Source organism: Oncorhynchus gorbuscha, linkage group LG03 (genome assembly GCF_021184085.1).
Source record: "Oncorhynchus gorbuscha isolate QuinsamMale2020 ecotype Even-year linkage group LG03, OgorEven_v1.0, whole genome shotgun sequence".
Classification (NCBI taxonomy): Eukaryota; Metazoa; Chordata; class Actinopteri; order Salmoniformes; family Salmonidae; genus Oncorhynchus; species Oncorhynchus gorbuscha.
Window position 1 is genome coordinate 5623080 of NC_060175.1, and position 12110 is coordinate 5635189.

The following is a 12110-nucleotide window of genomic DNA, read 5'->3' on the forward strand; positions in this document are numbered from 1 at the left end:
GAGAACTGTGATATGTTCCCTGTCTGTTTCCTCATAGAGAACTGTGATATGTTCCCTGTTTCCTAGTAGAGAACTGTGATATGTTCCCTGTTTCCTCGTAGAGAACTGTGATATGTTCCCTGTTTCCTCGTAGAGAACTGTGATATGTTCCCTGTTTCCTAGTAGAGAACTGTGATATGTTCCCTGTTTCCTAGTAGAGAACTGTGATATGTTCCCTGTTTCCTAGAGAACTGTGATATGTTCCCTGTTTCCTAGAACTGTGATATGTTCCCTGTTTCCTAGTAGAGAACTGTGATATGTTCCCTGTCTGTTTCCTAGTAGAGAACTGTGATATGTTCCCTGTCTGTTTCCTAGTAGAGAACTGTGATATGTTCCCTGTCTGTTTCCTAGTAGAGAACTGTGATATGTTCCCTGTTTCCTAGTAGAGAACTGTGATATGTTCCCTGTCTGTTTCCTAGTAGAGAACTGTGATATGTTCCCTGTTTCCTAGTAGAGAACTGTGATATGTTCCCTGTCTGTTTCCTAGTAGAGAACTGTGATATGTTCCCCTGAGAACTGTGATATGTTCCTAGTAGAGAACTGTGATATGTTCCCTGTTTCCTAGTAGAGAACTGTGATATGTTCCCTGTCTGTTTCCTAGTAGAGAACTGTGATATGTTCCCTGTTTCCTAGTAGAGAACTGTGATATGTTCCCTGTCTGTTTCCTAGTAGAGAACTGTGATATGTTCCCTGTTTCCTAGTAGAGAACTGTGATATGTTCCCTGTTTCCTAGTAGAGAACTGTGATATGTTCCCTGTCTGTTTCCTAGTAGAGAACTGTGATATGTCCCCTGTTTCCTAGTAGAGAACTGTGATATGTCCCCTGTTTCCTAGTAGAGAACTGTGATATGTTCTCTGTCTGTTTCCTAGTAGAGAACTGTGATATGTTCCCTGTTTCCTAGTAGAGAACTGTGATATGTTCCCTGTTTCCTAGTAGAGAACTGTGATATGTTCCCTGTTTCCTTGTAGAGAACTGTGATATGTTCCCTGTTTCCTAGTAGAGAACTGTGATACGTTCCCTGTTTCCTTGTAGAGAACTGTGTCGATTTCCAGAGGAACGGCACCAATTTCACCTTCAACCCCAACTCCACCTCGCCTGTTGTAGAGTTCTGGGAGTGAGTACATTGTTTTATAATATATACATACTGTATGTATAGTATCAGCATCCAGGCTAGTACCACAACCGGCCGTGATTGGGAGTCCCATAGGATGGCTCACAATTGGCCCAGCGTCGTGCGGATTTGGCCGGTGTAGTGCTGTCATTGTAAATAACGACTTGCCTAGTTAAATAAAGGATAAATTAAAATATAAAATTATATTTATATTGATACTGCACGTATAGCTGAACTATACTATAAAGCTGAATTATACTATACTATATAGCTGAATTATAATATATTATATAGCTGAACTATACTATATAGCTGAATTATACTATACTATATAGCTGAATTATACTATATTATATAGCTGAACTATACTATATAGCTGAAGTATACTATATAGCTGAACTATACTATACTATATAGCTGAACTATACTATATAGCTGAAGTATACTATACTATATAGCTGAAGTATACTATACTATATAGCCAAATTATACTATACTATATAGCCAAATTATACTATACTATATAGCCAAATTATACTATACTATATAGCTGAACTATACTATACTATATAGCTGAACTATACTATACTATATAGCTGAATTATACTATACTATATAGCTGAACTATACTATATAGCCGAACTACACCATACTGTATAGCTGAACTATACTATATAGCTGAAGTATACTATATAGCTGAAGTATACTATATAGCCAAACTACACCATACTGTATAGCTGAACTATACTATATAGCTGAAGTATACTATATAGCCGAACTACACCATACTGTATAGCTGAACTATATTCATGGGTTGCACATCGGTCACAGGTCACATCCCACCGTTGGTGTAAGTGCTCCTAAGACGTCTCAGATTTAGTTTTGCCCGACATTCTTTACATAAGCTACTGTAGCTGTATTTGTATTTATTAGGGATCCCCATTAGTTCCTGTCAAGGCAGCAGCTACTCTTCCTGGGGTTTATTATGGATCCCCATTAGTTCCTGCCAAGGCAGCAGCTACTCTTCCTGGGGTTTATTATGGATCTCCATTAGTTCCTGCCAAGGCAGCAGCTACTCTTCCTGGGGTTTATTATGGATCCCCATTAGTTCCTGCCAAGGCAGCAGCTACTCTTCCTGGGGTTTATTATGGATCCCCATTAGTTCCTGCCAAGGCAGCAGCTACTCTTCCTGGGGTTTATTATGGATCCCCATTAGTTCCTGCCAAGGCAGCAGCTACTCTTCATGGGGTTTATTATGGATCCCCATTAGTTCCTGCCAAGGCAGCAGCTACTCTTCCTGGGGTTTATTATGGATCCCCATTAGTTCCTGCCAAGGCAGCAGCTACTCTTCCTGGTGTTTATTATGGATCCCCATTAGTTCCTGCCAAGGCAGCAGCTACTCTTCCTGGGGTTTATTATGGATCCCCATTAGTTCCTGCCAAGGCAGCAGCTACTCTTCCTGGGGTTTATTATGGATCCCCATTAGTTCCGGCCAAGACAGCAGCTACTCTTCCTGGGGTTTATTATGGATCCCCATTAGTTCCTGCCAAGGCAGCAGCTACTCTTCCTGGGGTTTATTATGGATCCCCATTAGTTCCTGCCAAGGCAGCAGCTACTCTTCCTGGGGTTTATTATGGATCCCCATTAGTTCCGGCCAAGACAGCAGCTACTCTTCCTGGGGTTTATTATGGATCCCCATTAGTTCCTGCCAAGGCAGCAGCTACTCTTCCTGGGGTTTATTATGGATCCCCATTAGTTCCCGCCAAGGCAGCAGCTACTCTTCCTGGGGTTTATTATGGATCCCCATTAGTTCCTGTCAAGGCAGCAGCTACTCTTCCTGGGGTTTATTATGGATCCCCATTAGTTCCTGTCAAGGCAGCAGCTACTCTTCCTGGTTTATTATGGATCCTCATGCTAATTGAAGATATGGCAAATAGTAGTGTCAATATCGTCCGGTATTGTCCTCAGTAATTTTACATCCAAGTTGTCAGACCCCGGTGGCTTGTCATTGTTGATAGATGACAATAATTTGTTCACTTCTTCCACACTCACTTTACAGAATTCAAATTTACAATGCTTGTCTTTTCATAATTTGGTCAAATATACTTGGATGTGTAGTGTCAGCGTTTGTTGCTGGCATGTCATGCCTAAATTTGCTAATATTGCCAATTAAACAAATTATTAAAGTAATTGGCAATATCAGTGTTATGCAGGTGAATGAGGACCCAAAAGCGACTTGGCGAAAACAGAGTATTTATTCCAGTAAAGACAAAAGTTAATCTTATAACAAAGAAAACAAAACAGAAAAATAATACTCCACTCGTCAGTAGCGAGAACAGACTGGAGACTTGATCAAGAACTGCAGGTTGCCTCGGGAAGGCACTTGAACGTAGCAGACTCAGACACCTGCTCACACGCAGCATCTGAGGAAAAACACGACAGGGCAATACAAGACACAGCACAGTGAACAATCAGATAAGGATCCGACAAGGACAGAACGGAAAACAAGGGAAGAAATAGGGCTCTAATCAGGGGCAAAATAAGGAACAGGTGTGAAAAGACTAAATGATGATTAGGGGAATGAGGAACAGCTGGGAGCAGGAACGGAACGATAGAGAGAGAGAGAGAGAGGGAGGGGGAGGGGAAGAGAGGGATAGAAAGAGGGAAAGAACCTAATAAGACCAGCAGAGGGAAACGAACAGAAGGGAAAGCATAATGACAAGACAATCTAAGACAAAACATGACAATCAGTGGGGTTTTGTGATGAATGAGCCATCTGATTCAATGAATGATGGAGCTGAGTTTGCCTTTTTGCCCAAAATGTCATGTAAGGTGCTCCAAAGCTTTTTGTTATCATTCTTTGTCATTTATCTTTGTTTCATAGTGTAGTTTCTTCTTCTTTTTTAATTCAGTTTCGTCACATGATTTATCAATTTGCAGTACCTTTGCCAATCGGTTGTGCAGCCAGACTTTTTTGACATTCCTTTTGCATCATCCCTCTCAACCATACCATGTTTAAATTCCTCATCAATCCATGGGGATTTAACTGGTTTTAGTCATTTTCTTAATGGGATTATGCCTATTAGTAACTGGAATAAGTAATTTCATTAATGTGTCTGGTGCAGCGTCTGTTTGCTCCTCATTACACACCACAAACCAGCAAATATGCTTTGCATCAACAACATAGGAATCACTACTAAACATATTGTATGACCTCGTAGACACTATATTAGTCCCAGCCTTTGAAACTTTGGTTTTCCTAGATATGGCTACTATATTGTGATCAATACATCCAATGGATTTGGATACTGCGTTAAAGCACATTTCTGCAGCTTTAGTAAATATGTGATCAATACATGTTGATGATTTAATTCTTATGCTGTTTGTAAATACCCTGGTACCAGGTTTCACACATGTTATCCAGATACTGACTGCTGGCACTTGGTGGTCTATAGCAGCTTCCCACCAGAATGGGCTTTAGGTGAGGCAGATGAACCTGTAGCCATATTACTTCAACAGTATTTAACATGAGACCCTGTCTAAACTTTACAGGAATGTGTTTCTGAATATAAACAGCAACACCTCCACATTTGGCATTTCTGTATTTTCTGTAGATGTTATAACCATGTCTTGCTACCACTGTATCATCAAAGGTATTATCTAAGTGAGTTTCAGATATAGTCAGAATATGAATGTCATCTGTTACTAGCAAATTATTGATTTCATTAACCTTGTTTCTTAAGATACATATGTTAACATGAGCTTTTTTAAAACACTTTTCTGGGATGCTTGATTATTTTCATTACTTTACTGGGAAGTTAGCAGAAGTAGACATGCTCATGTTATTTATGTTTAGGGGGTGAGCTGCACACAGTGGAGTTCCTCCTAGGGCACACCGCCCCAGTGCTAACAGTATAACTCTGGTTCATAGGCACATGATTACTGCAGACAATAGCTGTGGGATCAGAGGCCTTCAGGGCAGTTGGAGGGACATAAATTAGGTTACTTACATTGTCTTCCAACACCCCTGGGATAATGTACATTTGCTGAAGCATTATGATGACTCAGTGTCTCAATGGTGGGGATTAACTGAGCTGGGTTTGGGTCATTGATAAGTCATTGTCTCAACGCAGCCTTATAATGCTGTGTAAGGATCCAGGAGCCCAAATGATTTGGGTGGATCCCATCCTCCTTATAAAACAAGCTTTGTTTTCAGAAGGTATCAAAATGGTCAATAAATGTTCCACCCACAGAGCTGCAATAGTCTGGTAGCCAGTTATGGAGGGATACAAGTCTGCTGAACCATTCAATGTCACGATTTAGGGAGGGCAGATGGCGAAATATTATGGGGCGTTTGTTGGTGTCAAGCAGAGAACCAATCAGTTCTGTAATCCATCTTCAGCTGTTCTGAGCTGCCCTTCATAATGTCCTTGAATCCCACACGAACTATGATAGATTCAATTTCCTGATGCAGGTTAAATTTTTTGGGAGCAGCTAATTGATGTTCTGATGCAGGTTTATAATGTTGGGGAGCAGCTTATTGATGTCCTGATGCAGGTTTATAATGTTAGGGAGCAGATTATTGATGTCCTGATGCAGGTTTATAATGTTAGGGAGCAGTTTATTGATGTCCTGATGCAGGTTTATAATGTTAGGGAGCAGATTATTGATGTCCTGATGCAGGTTTATAATGTTAGGGAGCAGATTATTGATGTCCTGATGGAACTCCGGATTGGAACATTGGAACTCCGGATTGGAACATTGGAACTCCGGATTGGAACATTGGAACTCCGGATTGTCAGTATTGTCCCACATAAGAACGTAGTAAACACAGATTCTACAACGCTGGAAACATTCATTAGCTTTTCCATGCGAAGCGGGCTCCATTGCAACCTAGCTAGCTGTCTCCCTGTGGCTACTGTATGTGTAGCCAGTCTATTGTGACTGACTCCAGCAGATTTAAAGTAAATTCCATTTCAATTCTAGTCAATTCAGGAAGTGCAATGAATTTCCTGGAATTGAAACGCAAATGATCCCATTCCTGGGCTCCAGTATATTAGTGTATATGCAGACAGCCTACTGTTGGTTTGGCTACAGTACTCTGGTAAAACGGAGGGAAACTCAGTGTGCAACCCTAAGGGCACTGACAACAAGTTGCTGTAGCCTACAATTGACATACTTAACCATTTTCCTAATAATTTGTCAGTCATTTTAAATGGTTCTATGTCTACCAGCGTCAGTGGAGCTCTTGCACAGCCGGAGATGTTATGATGTGGAGACAAATCTGCTCGTGTCAGCATGTTGTGTTGTTGGGAGCAGGATTCCTGTCTGGCTGCCAAAGGGCAGGCAGCCATGGAGGAGATGGCAAGGCTACTGTATCACTGCGAGGCTCTCCCCCAAATGTCACACTATTTCCTATATAGTGCACTACCCATAGGGCCAAAAGTTGTGCACTATATAGGGAATAGGGTGTGTTTTGGGGGGGAGACACACAGGCAGCTATTAAGGATATGAAATGCTACTGTATGATATCTCTCTGAACCTGGACAATCGATGACCGGGCTATAGGAGCGATGCCAAACAGCTAGCTAACGCTCATAGCCATCTACTCTAGGAGCAGGTTGAGTCAAAATACCGTAGCAAAACCCTGTTTGGTTACCTAGCTTATCACATCATATTCAGAGGTTAGCCTATCTTATGGTTAGCCTATCTTATGGTTAGCCTATCCTATGGTTAGCCTATCCTATGGTTAGCCTATCCTATGGTTAGCCTATCCTATGGTTAGCCTATCCTATGGTTAGCCTATCCTATGGTTAGCCTATTCAGAGGTTAGCCTATTCAGAGGTTAGCCTATTCAGAGGTTAGCCTATTCAGAGGTTAGCCTATTCAGAGGTTAGCCTATTCAGAGGTTAGCCTATTCAGAGGTTAGCCTATTCAGAGGTTAGCTAGTAAGAGGTTAGCGTAGTAAGAGGTTAGCCTATCCCACTGTAGCTCTCCCAGATTGAGCCAGAGTAGGAGTTTGAATCAGCTGGCTAACCAGTTTCCTACACTTTTACAGATGTAGTACCTTCAGTTGATCATCCTGTTGTTGCAGGAATTTTCCTACGCAGCCGGAAATGAAAACTTGTGTATTCAATAGTTTGTCGTTTCCACTTTAGAATTTCAGACTTGATTTGCCCTAATGAAAAATGTATCAACCCCTATACAAAACATGTCCATTAATTATAATCCACAATTCGCATTTCCTGTTGCTGCAGGTTTATTTATCTGCAAAAACTGGCTCAAATAACGACATGGCATCTGTACTATAATCTGGTGTTCATGGAGAATTGACAACAACTAAGTGTTGTGTAAGTGGCAGCATACTAGTTTCATGCTAATTACAGTATTGAGATGTCATATTTTACAGTATAATAGTTTCATGCTAATTTCAGTGTCGTCATGTTACATTTTACAGTATAATAGTTTCATGCTAATTACAGTATTGTCATGTCATATTTTACAGTATAATAGTTTCATGCTAATTTCAGTGTCGTCATGTTACATTTTACAGTATAATAGTTTCATGCTAATTACAGTATTGTCATGTCATATTTTACAGTATAATAGTTTCATGCTAATTACAGTGTCGTCATGTCACATTTCAGAAAGTGTTGCTAGTTTTGTGAGGTCAGCATTGTCCGTTCATGGACTCCATTGCAGCCATATTGAAATACAATGAAGTCACTTGGTATTCCCTGTGGATGTCTTTCTGGCCTGGTCCCAAACCTTAAGAGTTGAACCAGGGCTGGTCCCAAATCTGCATTTGATATCTTGCCAACGCGTATGGTCATTGACATGCATGACAACTCGGCTATAGATCAGATCTGGGACCAGTGTGGCCCTAATTCAACTCTTAAGGTCATTGTCATGCCAACAGCACTTTAACAGATCTGGGACCAGGCTAGAGCCAGGTCTGGCATTTGATTCTTGTTCAGTCAGGACCCCAGCAGCACTGGACGACTTCTTAGCTGCCACTCCAACCCCAGAGTAGTGAAGGAACGAGACTGGTTTCAACAGTGTTCTGCCCTTGGCCCTGGGTACCTAGGTACTGGGCCCTGGGTTCTCTGGGTACCTGGGTACTGGGCCCTGGGTTCTCTGGGTACCTGGGTACAGGGCCCTGGTTTCTCTGGGTTCTCTGGACCCTGGGTTTTCTGGGTTCTCAGGGGTACTAGGCCCTGGTTTCACTGGGTTCTCTGGGTACCTAGGTACTGGGCCCTCTGGGTACTGGGCCCTGGTTTCACTGTGTATGGGCTATGGGTGGGGGAACACATAGATGATCAATGGTCAGGGTTGGACCCAGATCTCTACGGGCCTCTCTCTCTCTCGACACAGACCCTCAATCACCTAATCACCTAATCACCTAATCACCTAATCACCTAATCACCTAATCACCTAATCACCTAATCACCTAATCACCTAATCACCTAATCACCTAATCACCTAATCACCTAATTGATAACACACATGAAATATGCCAGTATGTCTTGGGGGTCAATTCCATTTTCACAGAAAACCCCAATTGAAATGCAGTTGATCCCAACCATGGTTTAAGATGTCATTTCTCATTTTAGAACAACATTAAAGATTTTTTTTTATTTGACCTTTATTTTACTAGGCAAGTCAGTTAAGAACAAATTCTTATTTTCAATGACGGCCTAGGAACAGTGGGTTAACTGCCTGTTCAGGGGCAGAACGACAGATTTTGTACCTTGTCAGCTCGGGGATTTGAACTTGCAACCTTTCGGTTACTAGTCCAATGCTCTTACCACTAGGCTACCCTGTGAGATATTGAGATATTTTATTAATTGTGTGTCTTTCCTGATATGTTTTTTTTTGTCGTCTTTGCTCTAACAGACGTCGTGTCCTCAAGATCTCCAGTGGGATTGAACACATCGGGAAGCTACGCTGGGAACTGGCTCTGTGTCTGGCTCTGGCTTGGGTCATCTGCTACTTCTGCATATGGAAAGGGCCCAAATCCACCGGAAAGGTAAAACATTTTTTTCATTAGCTACAACAGTCAAGCCTTATTGCGGAACATTGCCTTTAGATTTCGATCGAGCGATGAAGAAGATCTTTCTCAGTACAGTATTGAATTGAGTTACGTGGAAGGTTCTGCTACTCTTTGAACAGGGATCTCAGTATTAGACTTCACTCTTGGTGACAAGATCACTGCAATATCACTGCATATCACCGCAATATCTTACCTGTTGTGTGAAATGAAATGTGTGTGTGTGTGTGTGTGGAGGGGGGGTGGCAATGAGTTGGGTAATACCTGTTAAGAATAATAAATAAAAGTAACAAGTAATTAAAGAACAGCAGTAAAATAACAATAGCGAGACTATAAACAGGGGTTACTGGTACAGAGTCAATTTGCAGGGGCACAGATGTTGAACTAATTGAGAAAATATATACATGTAGGTAGAGTTATTATATAATAATAATAATGATAATATATGCCATTTAGCAGACGCTTTTATCCAAAGCGACTTACAGTCATGTGTGCATACATTCTACGTATGGGTGGTCCCGGGGATCGAACCCACTACCCTGGCGTTACAAGCGCCATGCTCTACCAACTGAGCTACAGAAGGACCGTGACTATGCATTGATAATAACAGACAGTAACAGAAGCGTAGGAGGGGGGTGCAATGCAAATAGTCCAGGTAGCCATTTGATTAGATGTTCAGGAGTCTTATGGCTTGGGGGTAGAAGCTGTTTAGAAGCCTCTTGGACCTAGACTTGGCGCTCCGGTACCGCTTGCCGTGTGGTAGCAGAGAGAACAGTATATGACTGGGGTGGCTGGGGTCTTTGTCAATTATTAGGGCCTTCCTCTGACACCGTCTGGTATAGAGATCCTGGGCCGTACGCACTACCCTCTGTAGTGCCTTGCGGTCGGAGGCTGAGCAGTTGCCATACCAGGCAGTGATGCAACCCGTCAGGATGCTTTCGAGTGTAAAACCTTTTGAGGATCTGAGGACCCATGCCAAATCTTTTCAGTCTCCTGAGGGGGAATAGGTTTTGTCGTGCCCTCTTCATGACTGTCTTGGTGTGTTTGGACCGTTCTAGTTTGTTAGTGATGTGGACGCCAAGGAACTTGAAGCTCTCAAACTGCTCCACTACAGCCCTGTCGAGGAGAATGGGGGCGTGCTCGGTCCTCCTTATCCTGTAGTCCACAATCATCTCCGATTGTCTTGATCACGTTGAGGGAGAGGTTTGTAGACCTGGCACTACACTACCAGGTCTCTGACCATCGTTGTCATTGTCGGTGATCAGGCCTACCACTGTTGTCATCTGCAAACTTAATGATGGTGTTGGGGTCGTGCCTGGCCATGCAGTCATGAGTGAACAGGGAGTACAGGAGGGGACTGAGCACACACCCCTGAGGGGTCCCCGTGTTGAGGATCAGCGTGGCGGATGTTTTTGTTACCTACCCTTACCACCTGGAGGAGGCCCGTCAGGAAGTCCAGAATCCAGTTGCAGAGTGAGGTGTTTAGTCCCAGCGTAGTGATGAGCTTTGAGGGCACTATGGTGTTGAACACTGAGCTGTAGTCGATGAATAGCATTCTCACATAGGTGTTCATTTTGTCCAGGTGGGAAAGGGTAGTGTGGAGTGCAATAGAGATTCCATCATCTGTGGATCTGTTGGGGCGGTATGCAAATTGGAGTGGGTCTAGGATTTCTGGGATTATGGTGTTGATTTGAGCCATGACCAGCCTTTCAAGCATTTCATGGCTACAGACGTGAGTGCTACGGGTCGTTTAGGCAGGTTACCTTAGTGTTCTTGGGACTATGGTGGTCTGCTTGAAACATGTTGGTATTACAGACTCGGACAGGGAGAGGTTAAAAATGTCAGTGAAGACACTTGCCAGTTGGTTAGCGCATGCTCAGAATCCACATCCTGGTAATCTGTCTAGCCCTGCGGCCTTGTGAATGTTGACCTGTTTAAAGGTTTTACTTACATCGGCTGTGGAGAGCGTGATCACACATCATGGTCAGATTTGCCAAATGGAGGGTGAGGGAGAGCTTTGTATGTGTCTCTGTGTGTGGAGTAAAGGTGGCCTGGAGTTTTTTTAAACTTCTGGTTGCATATTTAACATGCTGATAGAAATGAGGTTTAACTGATTTAAGATTTAAAGGATTAAAGTTTTCGCTGCGTTAATGTCCCCGGCCACTAGGAGCGCCGCCTCTGGATGAGTGTTTTCCTGTTTGCTCATTGAGTGCGGTTTTAGTGCAGCATCGGTCTGTGGTGGTATGTAGACCAGCTACGAAAAATACAGATGAAAGCTCCCTAGGTAGATAGTGTGGTCTACAGTTTATCATGAGATACTCTACCTCAGGCAAGCAAAAAACCAAATCAAATCAAATTGTATTGCTCACATATACACATTTTGCGGATGGAGTGAAATGCTTGTATTCCAACAATGCAGTAATATCTAATAATTCACAACAATACAAGAAAAAAGTAAAAGAATGGAATAAAAAAGTAAAGAAATATATACAGTGCCTTGCGAAAGTATTTGGCCCCCTTGAACTTTGGGACCTTTTGCCACATTTCAGGCTTCAAACATAAAGATATAAAACTGTATTTTTTTTGTGAAGAATCAACAACAAGTGGGACACAATCATGAAGTGGAATGACATTTATTGGACATTTCAAACTTTTTTAACAAATCAAAAACTGAAAAAAGTGGGCGTGCAATTATTCAAAATTATTCAGCCCCTTTACTTTCAGTGCAGCAAACTCTCTCCAGAAGTTCAGTGAGGATCTCTGAATGATCCAATGTTGACCTAAATGACTAATGATGATAAATACAATCCACCTGTGTGTAATCAAGTCTCCGTATAAATGCACCTGCACTGTGATAGTCTCAGAGGTCCGTTAAAAGCGCAGAGAGCATCATGTAGAACAAGGAACACA

General features: G+C 42.3%; 1 protein-coding gene across 1 annotated transcript in view; it reads left to right on the forward strand.

Moving 5' to 3' along the window:
- Nucleotides 1-12110, forward strand: part of slc6a11b (solute carrier family 6 member 11b) — a 79635-nt gene that overhangs the window by 13715 nt on the left and 53810 nt on the right. Inside the window, exons 5-6 of the mRNA XM_046338760.1 lie at nt 1072-1153; nt 9047-9179. Coding sequence (XP_046194716.1) covers nt 1072-1153; nt 9047-9179 — 215 coding nt within the window. The remainder of the gene's footprint in view (nt 1-1071; nt 1154-9046; nt 9180-12110) is intronic.